Below are 13,096 nucleotides of genomic sequence, written 5' to 3' on the forward strand. Positions count from 1 at the left end.
AGTCTCAGCGAGCAGCAAGAGGGTGGAGGTGAGTTATTGCACATTGGGGCCCAATTTAACTGAAAATTGTAATAATTGCGGGTACACTCGCCTGCTGTGTGCAAGGCAACATGATGAATCAATTATTCTAAAACAAGGCCAACCGACTGTCCATATAGACATGAATCACCCAAGAGAAATCAAATTTGCCACAGTTCTTCTATCTATTTAGGCTGTCTCAATTGCTTCTGTCTTTTTATATAATCTCAGATTGACATGATGTTCAGTGGCGGGCTCTGTGGGGGCAATGCCATCTCTTGCAGATTGCCCTGTTCTTCTATTGTAATATTTCTATTTGCAAAAGTAATGTTTGGGAGTCTAAAATTAAGACATAAATAATCATCTTATGACAAATGTTTTTGTGAAACATCTTAAGTGCCTAAAATGTGTGAAAATCCCAGGAGATCAGCAGTTACAGAAATACTGAAACCAGCCCGTCTGGCACCAACAACCATGCCACAGTCCAAATCACTGAGATCACATTTTCCCCCATTCTGATGTTCGATGTGAACATTAACTGAAGCTCCTGACCCGTATCTCGAATGATTTTAAGCACTGCACTGCTGCCACATGATTGGCTGATTAGATAATCATTTGGGTGATTGTTGGTGCCAGATGGGCTGCTTTGAATATTTCTGTAACTGTTGATCTCCTGGGATTTTCACACACAACATTCTCTAGAATATACTCAGAATGGTGCCAAAAATCTAGTGAGTGGCACGGAAATGCATAGTTGATGAGAGAGGTCAATGGAGAATGACCAGACTGGTTTGAACTGACAAAGTCTACAATAACTCAGATAACTGCTCTGTACAATTGTGATGAGAAGAACATAATATCAGAATGTTATTCTGAGATGCGGGTCGGTGCTGCTTTGGTGGCACGAGGGGGATCTACACAATATTAGGCAGGTGGTTTTAATGTTGTGGCTGATTGGTGTATATATATCTATATATCTCAATAACTTGTTTATAGAACTAAAAGCAACATACATAGGTAAAAGTATACCTTTTGACACAAACCTATACAGGCAGTATGCATATACTGTATATTCATCTGAAAGCTAACAAACCTTGATGTATTTCCAGCCTCTTTATTTTCAACAGGTCATTCCAGACTCAGAAGGAAAAAGGAAACAGACCTAGAATGTAATTTCTGCACCTTGGCTAAAAAAGGTCACTGAACAAACTGAATGAGGGCACAGCTTTAAAATAAAAAATAGCCACAACCTCATTCAAATGATCGAAGCTGCTCATGAATCAAACTGGTCTTTGAACTGATAAAAGAAGACATATACAGACCTTCTTCAGCATCTCGCATCCTCTGTGCAGAGACATTGTCCTGGCCTTTGGTTTGCAATAGCAGTCCGCAGAAGGCCTTCATCACAGGATGAGACTGGCTGACTTCAATCTTGAGGTAATGAGCATAGCAGCGGTAACCTGCAGAGAGCACCATGGGGTATGTGAGCTGAACAGTGAAGAGGCAATCTACGTCCAAATAACAGGCTGTCTGATTCTACAGTGGTGCCTGTAATGTATGTTAGCAATCTAGTTTCCAGTAGTGTGGTGCTTTTATCAGAAAAACTATACTGCAAAAATGATGTTGAGAGTGACCTCTGATATTTACATTTATACAACACATAGAACAGCTCTAAAATCTAATTGGTTGAACAGTGTTTATTAATACATTTCATTTATTGAATGTTGGTGCAATTTAATGTATCATATCACTGTTGCCAAATTTGTATAAAAGAAAATGTAACACACAAGCCATGTGTTACAGTTCTTTTAGAATGGTTAAGGGGGTTCCATTTCACAAAATGCCTAAAAAAAACACCATCATGGCTGGGTCAAAGGCGGAGCCAGGGGAGGGGGTATTGCCCCCCTAGATTTGCCCGTGCCCACCCAAAAAACAAACAAAAAAAGCCACCAAAAGATCTCATCCTAGCTCCAGCCCTGTTATTTGTGGTGAAATCATAATGCAAATAATCTTGTGGCTTATTACTTCAACAAACATTTCACTATAAATGAGTGGGACTCATTCTTAGTGGGGAAATTGAAACCTAGCCTATATTGAGTATTAGTTCTTCAGTCATACCTGGGTCAAATGCCTCAACACTGCGGTTTAAGAGACTGATATCCAAGCGTCCTAAATGGACTATGTTGAAAAGTGCAGTGATGACCATCCTCCAAATGCCCAGTAGCACCCCAACCATGACATTTACCAGGAAGAGCATATAGGTGAGCAGGAACAGACTCCCTCTGCGGACACAAACCAAATGCACATTCATTCACATAAAACCTCACAAAAGGTATTAAAGATAAAGTATCTAATGACATATGACATAACATTTGACTATACGGTTTAATATTCTAGAAATGTAAAGAAACAGTAACTGAACACCCAATAAAACTACATTTAAATATACTTCCAGTTACTGTTTCTTTACATTTATAGAATATTAAACCTTATAGTCAAATGTTATGTCATATAACACCTGGTGCCATTAAAGCTATATGGTGCAGAATTTTTGAATTCTTTTGAAATAAGAGTTTTAACTTTCAGAAATCAAAACTTTCTTTCTAGTCCAAAAAGATCATTTAGTGAAACTAAGCTGCAAAATTTTTGTTGCAAAATCATTGTCAAATGCTATAAGCCATTGCACATATGTGACATATGTGATGTCACATGGATGAACTGTCCACATTTACACACATACAATGCCTGTTCAGTGTTCACCAACTTAGAGGAAAGTAAATTAATGGAGGCAGGGAGGGAGAGAAGTGCTTATGAAACCTATATGCTGTAAATGTTTATTACATATTATATTCTGTTTTTTTTTCTTTCGCTGTGATTCTACGTGTTGAGTAAATGTTGAAATTCTTTGATTTTCATAATTAACTTTTGATCTTCAGTGGGAACATTAATCATGCTGAATTTCTTGCGAGATTTAAATCGCACAAACTCTCTCCAAGATTCACCCATTGGCTGTTCAGGGGAAACATCACTCGTTCATGTGCACAAGCTTCAGGGTTAACCACGAACTCATGATCAAACATCAAACTCTTGAGTTGACAGAGAATGTTTGTACAGAGTATGTTATGATCGCCGAACTTGATCTAAAATGACTTTGAAACTCAGAGTTTATTCAACTAGCTTTGTGCAACAGGCCATAGGGGACTACTAAACTAAACTTAACACAAAAACTAAAACTAAAAAGTAAAACAAAATGTAAAGCAAACAATCTATATAACTATCAGGGGACTGCAACGTGACGTGCATAAATAACATTTTAGTTTTTTATGTACTATCATATAAACTCAGCAAAAAAAAAAAGTGTCGTTTTTCAGGACACTGTATTTTAAAGATAATTTTGTAAAAATCCAAATAACTTTACAGATCTTTATTGTAAAGGGTTTAAACAATGTTTCCAATGCTTAGTAAACAATTAATGAACATGCACCTGTGGAACGGTCGTTAAGACACTAACAGCTTACAGACGGAAGGCAATTAAGGTCACAGTTATACAAACTTAGGACACTAAAGAGACCTTTCTTCTGACTCTGAAAAACTCCAAAAGAAAGATGCCCAGGGTCTCTGCTCATCTGCGTGAACGTGCCTTAGGCATGAGGACTGCAGATGTGGCCAGGGCAATAAATTGCAATATCCGTACTGTGAGACGCCTAAGACAGCACTACAGGGAGACAGGAAGGACAGCTGATCATCCTCGCAGTGGCAGACCACGTGTAACAACACCTGCACAGGATCGGTACATCCGAACATCACACCTGCGGGACAGGTACAGGATGGCAACAACAACTGCCCGAGTTACTCCAGGAACGCATAATCCCTCCATCAGTGACAAGACTGTCCGCAATAGGCTGAGAGATGCTGGACTGAGGGCTTGTCGGCTTGTTGTAAGGCAGGTCCTTACCAGACATCACCGGCAACAACGTCACCTATGGGCACAAACCCACCTTCACTGGACCAGACAGGACTGGCAAAAAGTGCTCTTCACTGATGAGCCGCGGTTTTGTCTCACCAGGAGTGATGGTCAGACATGTGTTTATCGTCGAAGTAATGAGTGTTACACCGAGGCCTGTACTCTGAAGCGGGATCGATTTGGAGGTGGATGGTCCATCATGGTCTGGGGTGGTGTGTCACAGCATAATCAGACTGAGATTGTTGTCATTGCAGGCAATCTCAATGCTGTGCGTTACAGGGAAGACATCCTCCTCCCTCATGTTGTTCCCTTCCTGCAGGCTCATCCTGACATGACCCTCCAGCATGACAAAACTACCAGCCATACTGCTTGTTCTGTGCGTGATATCCTGCAAGACAGGAATGTCAGTGTTCTGCCATGGCCAGCCCGGATCTCAATCCCATTGAGCAAGTCTGGGACCTGTTGGATCAGAGAAGAGGGCTTGGGCCATTCCCCCCAGAAATGTCTGGAAACTTGTAAGTGCCTTGGAGGAAGAGTGGGGTAACATCTCACAGCAAGAACTGGCAAATCTGGAGCTGTCCATGAGGAGGAGATTCACTGCAGTACTTCATGCAGCTGGTGGCCACACCAAATACTGACTGTTACTTTTGATTTTTTACCCCCCTTTTGTTCAGGGACACATTATTCCATTTCGGTTAGTCACATGTCTGTGAAACTTGTTCAGTTTATGTCTTAGTTGTTGAATCTTTTTACATTCATACAAATATTTACACATGTTAAGCTTGCTGAAAATAAAAGCAGTTGAAAGTGAGAGGACGTTTGAGTTTATATAACAACTCTCTGATCTTATTTCTCAAAACTAAACTATTCTGAACTCTGAAAAAAACAATAATAACTTCCTCCCAGTCAAAAAAGACCATTCAGTGAAACTAAACTGCAAATATTGTGTGTTTCTGCAAAATGATTGTCTATATGATATCACATGTATGAATTGCCCACATTTACACATCACAGTGTCTGTTTTGTGTTCACCAACTTAAAGAGCAACATGCAGGTTGAATTTATAACTGAATTAATACTTTATATTGTCTGCAGAGGTCTTTTAAAAACACATATGTAGAAATTACTAATGAAATCTCATTTGATGTAGAGATTTTGATGAAAATGTGCTAGGCTCTGGAATACGCCTTTCCCGCTATAGCAACGCGTCATATGACGTAGGGCTGAGGCAAATAAAAGAGCTCATGGTCAGCTCTCTCATTGTTGGGTGTTGATGTAGTTAGAGCAGTAGTGAGAGACAGAAAGTTTTAGATCGAGTTTTAGAGAAGCCATAATGGTAAATTATTGTGTTTGTGCTGGTTGCACGAATTCCAGCCTGTCAGGACATCGTGTCCATCATTTTCCTTCTAGGAAAAACAAGGCTTTTCGGTCTTGGGTGCATTTTGTACAGGTAAAGAGAGCAGACTTCACTGCCGCGTCTGTTACCACACACTCGGTCGTTTGTGGTGCACATTTCACTGCGGAGAATTATCGACCTGGAGATTTGTTGGAGTCTCGGATGGGATTTCGGAGTAAGGACCACGTGAGGCTGATTACTGATGCTGTTCCCTCGGTGCACTCGATGGAATCAAGTCCACCGTCAAAGTTTACACCGGATTTTGGTGCGGGCGGGACTGGAGGACCAAGTGCTAACGTTAGCAGACATTCTGTGCAACAAAAAAGAGCACTTAGCAGAGTAAGTCTTACTTTTAATTATTTTAACTCTTAATTTGTGTAATTTCGTAATAATAATAGTATAATATTTTTATATAATATATTTTTTATAATATTAAATATTTAATATTTATTTAGTATAATAATACAGAGAGAGGGAGAGAGACTGAGCTTTAGGACAGGTTGTCGTAACGTAATTGTCTGCCTTCTGAAATGAATTTAGTAGTTTGCACAATGCTATAGCTATTGGCAGGAAGCTAGCCCAACTCTCCCGTTTCCCCCGCATTTCAATTCAAACTGTTCTCCCGCCGCCCTCCCGTCTGATTTTGTATCCCCGTAGGCTAACGTTATGCTCTCCAGTAAATTTCAAGGACCAAATTATTATAGGCCTGTGGGCCATCATAGGCATGTTCGTCCACACCGGAGAACTCGGTTTCTTCATTCGCATCCATTGTAACCTGAGCTTGAGCTTGACCAGACTCCCTCGGCCATCGTCACTTCCGGATAGTGCTTTATAAACGCGGAAGTTATTTTATCACAATTTATCTCAAAATATTGTTAATGGCTAAATATATATTACTCCAGTTCAGAAAATCTAGTTGTTTTATCATCAACATACACTATGCTATATAGGGGTGTCCAACCTGCATGTTGCTCTTTAAAGGAAGAAGAATGGAAGGAAGGATATAGGACATTCCATATTATTCCTTAAACCAAAAGAAGATGCTATTACTTGTTTTGCAAGATTTCAGTGCAGAATGTTTTGTGAACCCGTTACCATGTAATTCAGGCTTACTGTAGTAAAAAGGCTGTTATTGAATGGGGGAGCAGAGCTGACACATGCATTACATAAAAGTCTTAAAAGCACCACAGCCAGTTAAATATTAAAGATCAGAAAGAGGGTCATGAAAATAGTCATGAAAATTCCATTGACAAATCATTTTGTTGCACAAAAACCTTATGATTAAAAATGAAATGCAATGAGCAGCAACAGTCTAATCGCTCACACCTGTTGTTCAGATCTCGTGTTCCTGCGTCCTTCTTGATGAACAAAAACCTGGAGGTCATGTGTTGGATCAGCACAGCCAGGAACAGCGTCAACCAGAAGGGCCTTTAGCAAAAAGAACCATCTTAAGAGGCACTTATCTAATTGCATGTTTTATTGGCATATGATGAAAGACTACTGATAAGAATACACAGATTTAGTGTTGCACTCAAAGGGGTCCGTGGCTTACAGGGTTATGACCCTAAAGTCACAAGGAAGGCAGAGGAGACGTCAGTTTCCTCAAGGCCACATGTGATGAGACAACGATATTACACTGATGTGGTTAAAATGTATCATCATCATCACCTTCAGTGAGAAGAGTGAAGGCCACTCACCACATTCTGCCGATAATGTGGAACAGCATGAGGTTAGTTCCATACAGAATGGGAATGATGATCAGGAAGACAGCAAACAGGATGCAGATGAAGAACACCAGAGTCTGAATTGCCATGCCTGAACTCAGAGACAGACAGTCACAGACACAATCAGACACGCAAGACACAAAAAAAATAAAAAAAATAAAAATAAGAATTCAATTCAAAAAAGGCAATTGTGCCTTTCTGTCTTACTTTCTAGATACACGGTCCTGGTCTTATTGCGCACATTTCATAAATGTTAATTATTTAAAATGACAAACAATGTTTGTCTTTGTAATTTTTTATTAAAATGTAATATCATGAAGAGTAATACTTTATGTCATGAAAAGTAGGGGGTAAAGTTCCTCAGAAGTAACATGGGTGGTTAAGCAGCAAGAACTGAGTCTTACATGCCATACAGAGAACAAATCTGGCCTCACCAAGACAGATACCAGCAGCTTGGTAACTGGTGAAGCCCATCCAGCAGACAAGGGCAGGTCGAGATGGCCTCATGCTCCTCTGGCAGTTATACACATTAAATATGTCTCCTCTGTACAGTCCTTTCAGATTAAACCTGAGTGAACACAGATAGACCATTCACTGCATTAACAGACACGTCACCTGTGGAAAACATGTCTAATGCGGGCGTTTCTTTATTAAGAAGGAACCGAGATGAAATCGCATGGCACAGAGTCAACTGTCATTAAATTACATTTAGAAACTCAATTTGAAAAGTCAGTATTTCTAATATGGTGTTCCTGACTGTAATTACGTCCTCCTTATTAGGTTGGGAAATAATTGTTCAACCTCCAGCTATATCTTATTCTTAATAACAGCAGTCATTTACTGTACTAAAATCAAATCTGGGGACTTCAATGTAATACGTGTGAATTGGAAAACAAAACTAAACAAAACTAAGCAAAGCAAATCAAAAAACACAAAAAAATATTTTAAGCAAAACTAAACAAAACACTATAAATATCAGGAGACTACAATGTGATGTGTGAATTGGAAAATAAATTGAAGTTAAGCAAAGTATAATGTAAAAAAATAAAAGCAAAGTAAAACTAAAAACTCAAAGCAAACAAAATAAAACCAATATCAGGGGATTAAAATGTGACTTGTGTAAATCGGGATACGTGTGATGGTTGTGTTGCTGAGGAAGAGCTGTTTTTAGCAGGTTAATATGACTGAATCTGCAGTTTTGAGCATCACCTGTGCAGGACCATGGACCTCAGGAGCATGAGCAGGTTCACAAGGCAGGACAGGGTCACAGCACAGACATAGCACACTGAAATAAATGTACCACAATCACATGAGCTGGAGAGGTCAATGCCAGAACCACACACACAAGTACACCTGAAGTCCTTGGACACACAACCTCAGCACTTCAGAGACGGATTGGAAAACGAGTCCTGCTACAGTCATCGTTATTAATCTGTGAGTGATTGCTGTTGATTTTCACTGATATTAAAAGCAGAGTGAAAGTGGATGCATAATGTCCAGGGGCTGTTCCTTCATGTGATTAAACTGTGTGCAGTAAACTCTCTAAAATCACATACACTTTAGACTCTGAGCTAACAGTCCGGATCAAATGGAAGCATGTAATCAGTAAGACAACAAATGGCTGTTAGCATAGATTTGCTAATCAGACATCATGCTTAAACTTCTAGTTGGTCTGGCCAAATTCTGGCACCAAAAATTACTTTTAAGTGACACTTTTTCTATTCTGGCCAAACCATAGCTTAAGAAATGACTCACCCTCCACACACCACAAATAGTACACTACAATCCTGACCACTTCTTGACGGTCGTCTGACAAAATTATATTGACACTAGTCAACAGGAAGGCGATGTTTTCATCCACTCCTCTACGGACGATGTGCAGAGTGGGCAGCACTCCTGAGATCAGTAAGAGTGTCATCTAAGAGATATATAGAGAAGAGACCTTTAAACCTTTTTGAATGAAAAAACAACAAGCTCATTTCTTTAATCGTTTACCTGATAAATAGCAATGAACGCCACAACAACAGAGATTGCCAGTTTCAAAGGGAACCTGAAAACTGATAAAGGAAAATTACCACAATATATAATTATATTACTCTCTATTATATTATATTTGATTGTTACCTTCTTCTGGTGTGTAGATGTAAGACTTGGCAGCATCAGTGAGTCTTTCAATTAGTTTGGGCTTTGATGTGCTCGAACTGCAAAGCAAGAGATTAGTGACATCCATTATACAATATATGAAAAGCAAGGCGAGTAATTATTTGTTAAATTATTTTCCCCTTTCCTAGTTTATTATGCAGAGACAGTTATAAATAAGCCATTTGTGGGTTGATTTCACCTAAAAGTATAACACTGTGGCTCTATCAGAACATTCATCTATTTAAGCTGCTCAACACAGCAATATTGTCTAGCAAATGTAATGGGTTTTGTAACTGTTTGTCCAACAATGGAAAATGGGGTGAATCTTCAGGAAATTGGTTTGATTTTTTTCGCAATTCTGTTTGGTGATTTAAATTGCACACTTCTTTAACCAATTTAATAAAATGTCAACACCTTGGCTTTTTGCTATCATTTCTGACAGGAAACAGTACAGGTGTATTTTTTTATTATAATAATAATAATTATTATTATTATTATATTTCTTCTTTCCTGAAGTAAAAATAAAATAAAATTAGAATTTTATGCAGTTTAGATCTTATTTACCTTAAAATTTCTGAATTACACCATTTCCATACGCAAGTAAGCAAATTTATGTTCCCCGTCTGTCGCTTACTTCGGCGTTGTGTCGAAGAAGCGACACTAGGGGTCTCTCTTGAGCGCCGAATATACCTCTGATATATGAAAAAAGGCCAATGAGAAGTTGGCAGAGAATATTTGCATACCCCGCCCACAGACATATGGGTATAAAAGCGGGGAAATACGTTGAGTTCATTCAGAAATTTTCTTCGGAGCCGATGGTCGTGTATGCAGTGAGCTGCGAGTCACACGCAGGCAGCGTTTTATGAATGGTTCATGTTCTCAGTGCGGTTGCGGCTTTCTTTTGTCAAGAGAGAAAGCCACTTCAGCCGACCCCCGCGCCTCGCCTCCTTCCTACGGGATTAGGGCAGGCGCCGCGGGCGATGAAGGCGATTTGGGGATAATGACGGGCTCCGTTCGCCGGGTAAATCCCCTCGAACCACCCGCCTCCCTGGCATGCTTGCTTGCTTCCGTCCGAGCTCGGGATGATTGATTTCTCTCCAATGGTTCATGTTCTCAGTGCGAGAACATAGCCGTGGCAGCTGCATCGGAAAGCGTTACAGCGGCGTCTGATGCTGATGACTCGTCTGGGCCGCCACCTTCGGGTCTGCTCGCCCAGTCTGAGCCTGATGCATAGAGGTTCGTTATGCTTTCCCGGGTACCGCGAGCACGAGGCTGGACCGGGAACCCCCCCCTCACGTCTACTTGATTGGTTCCGCGGGCATATGCGCCGCTCACAGCTCCTTTCTTCCTGGACATGCATGACGCGTTGAGTAAGCCATAAAGGGCACCTTTTACTTCCCGAAACCGGCATCCTTGCTCCTCCTCACTAACCTCGACGGTGGAGCGGTCCCAGACAGGTAGTCCTGTTCTTGATGTGCTGCAGGAACTGCGCTCAATGACCAATCGTGCCCCCGGGCCACGAAGGTCAGAAGCGCCAGCACTCGAATTGGCGATGGCCACCCTTGCACAAACTCCCGTTCAAAACGCTTGCAGGTCCTCGACCCTCTTGATGGAGACGAGCGCGATCAGCAGGGCTGTCTTTTATAGAGAGGGCACTGAGTCCAACTGATTCTAGCGGCTCGAAGGGGGGGCTTGGCCGGGAAAGATTTAACCTCCGGGCGCCTCTTAGGCACCTTATGATTAAGTCGTGCTTACCCAGAAAAACATAGAGAGAAAAGAGGCCCGGCTAGGCTCGGCCCGTTCCCAGGTTGGCAAGCGTTGCATTGTTCCCCTGTTTAGGGTAACCAGAAGGATTCCGCCGACTTTTATGGGGCATTCGGGAAGGGTACGTGCAGTCTGACACAGCTGGTCGCCTTTTCACGTAAAGTACCTGCCCGTTCCTGTGTCAGCAGTACATGTACACGGCTCAGCGCATGGCGTGATTTTCCTAATTGGATATTTCTTTTTAACTAAAGTGCCGGGTCTATTTAGACTCCATGAAACAGACACAAAGGAGTTTCCACAGAACAGGTAACATCTTGTCAGAAGGCTCACCAGACCATTTCTAATGATGTTAATGACACTCACTGTAATTTTGCATAAAGTAGATCAGCAGAGTAATTTTCAAGACTGGTTTTCTGATTACCTCGTGTTGAATTGTAAAAACTCTAAAAGCACTTTTGCATAAGTGGGTTTACAATAGCTGTGATTAGTTTTCTTTTAATGCAATTGAGGAAGGAAGCAGACTATAGACAATACTCTGCCTGGCTACAAACTGGCTATTTATTGTACAGTGACCTACTCGTTATAAATAATAATATATAATTAATAAATACCTCATCTTTTCTTCCCTTTATGAATTAGACTTCCGTTATCAATACAGTTACACAAGATTAAATTACATGCAGTTTGCAGTATAGCTATTGTGCATTAAGTTTAATGGACGGATAATCTTGGATCAAGGTTTACTAGTATTCTTATCAGTTTGCAGCTTCTCAGAGCTTTGAAAATTGGTTAATAAATATAGTAAAGTTCACATTAGGCATTCTCACCTGACTTTGGTGGGCTTTTTCTTCTTGAGGATCTTCTTCACATAAACTCTGTAATAACTGCTACTGAGGTCCTGCAAAAAAAAAAAAAAAAAAGATAAAATCATGAAATACGTTGGGTCCAAAATTCTCAGACCACTACTGAAAATGCAAAACAATTATTATATTTCAAATTATATATATAATATATATATATATATTATTTGAAATATAGCACTTTGGAAACACCCTTGAACATTACCAATGAACATTAACTGGAATTTATAGCCTCTGCTGGTGTAATCATTGGATGCACCTGCAGCAGAGCTATAAATAGTCGCGTCACTGGCGCGTCGTCAGATATTTTTTCTTCAGAGCTCTGTGTGTGTGTGTGTGTGTGTGTGTATGTGTTTCACGAGCCTGTCAGAACTTTCTTTCCTCTGTTAGGAGTTAGAAATGGTTAGGCAGTGCACAGAAGACCTTTTCTCCTTTCTCTTTTCTTTAAAAAAAAAGAAGAAAAATAATGATTGATAAACAAAGCAAGCTGTGTGTGTTCCCGTGTTTACGCTCTATGGCTGAAACGGACACACACCAGTTTCTGTTTTGTGTGTTTGGGGGAAGAGCATGCTGCTCTTGCGTTGCGGCAGAGCGGGTGCAGGCATTGCGATCTGTTTACAGTAAAAATGCTTCATACTCGTCCCGCTTACTTCCAAGAGCCAGTGCCCACTTTTTCCGTCCCTATCGCTCGCTCTCTCCCCAGATCCAGCTGATCCTTCTCGTAAGCTTGAAGCGCACCTCGGCGCCTCTTCGGTTCACGAGGGGGACGCTGAACCTCTGTACGTTCCACAAACAATAATAAAGCAGCTAACAACAGACCACCCCCAAACGCTCCAAACTAGAAGACAAATTTCTGTCTGGTGGCCAAAATAAATAAATAAAAGAGGGAAGGGAACACTATATCAGTGCCTTCCTTTCCTCTATGACCTCCATAACAAATATTTTCATTCATGGAGGAATCCTTATACTTCCCATGTCATCGTGCCCTCGATGTTGATATATTTGACTATCGTGGGTGCTGAAGCTCAGGAGTATTCGGTGATGCCGCCGTTAGAAGAGACACTTGCAGGTTATCTCTCGCCTGGCTTGGCATCATTGCTAAAGAGACCCACTCTCCCCACAAAGCTGTGCAGTACCACCTCCACGCTTGTGGGAAAAGCTTATCAGGCAGCAGGTCATGCTGGTGCTGCCCTGCACACTATGGCAGTGTTACAGGTGCACTAGGCTA

At 40.8% G+C, this 13,096-nt stretch overlaps 1 protein-coding gene across 1 annotated transcript in view; it reads right to left on the reverse strand.

Annotated features, from left to right (window-relative positions):
- LOC127640610 (receptor for retinol uptake stra6-like) overlaps positions 1 to 13,096 on the reverse strand; it is a 32,424-nt gene that overhangs the window by 3,637 nt on the left and 15,691 nt on the right. Inside the window, exons 7-16 of the mRNA XM_052123261.1 lie at positions 11,836 to 11,906; positions 9,227 to 9,303; positions 9,098 to 9,159; positions 8,858 to 9,020; positions 8,312 to 8,387; positions 7,537 to 7,670; positions 7,076 to 7,193; positions 6,705 to 6,806; positions 2,137 to 2,300; positions 1,341 to 1,478 (exon numbers count right to left, since the gene is read on the reverse strand). Of these exons, the coding sequence (XP_051979221.1) occupies positions 1,341 to 1,478; positions 2,137 to 2,300; positions 6,705 to 6,806; positions 7,076 to 7,193; positions 7,537 to 7,670; positions 8,312 to 8,387; positions 8,858 to 9,020; positions 9,098 to 9,159; positions 9,227 to 9,303; positions 11,836 to 11,906 (1,105 nt within the window). The remainder of the gene's footprint in view (positions 1 to 1,340; positions 1,479 to 2,136; positions 2,301 to 6,704; positions 6,807 to 7,075; positions 7,194 to 7,536; positions 7,671 to 8,311; positions 8,388 to 8,857; positions 9,021 to 9,097; positions 9,160 to 9,226; positions 9,304 to 11,835; positions 11,907 to 13,096) is intronic.

This window comes from Xyrauchen texanus, chromosome 49 (genome assembly GCF_025860055.1).
Source record: "Xyrauchen texanus isolate HMW12.3.18 chromosome 49, RBS_HiC_50CHRs, whole genome shotgun sequence".
Taxonomy (NCBI): domain Eukaryota; kingdom Metazoa; phylum Chordata; class Actinopteri; order Cypriniformes; family Catostomidae; genus Xyrauchen; species Xyrauchen texanus.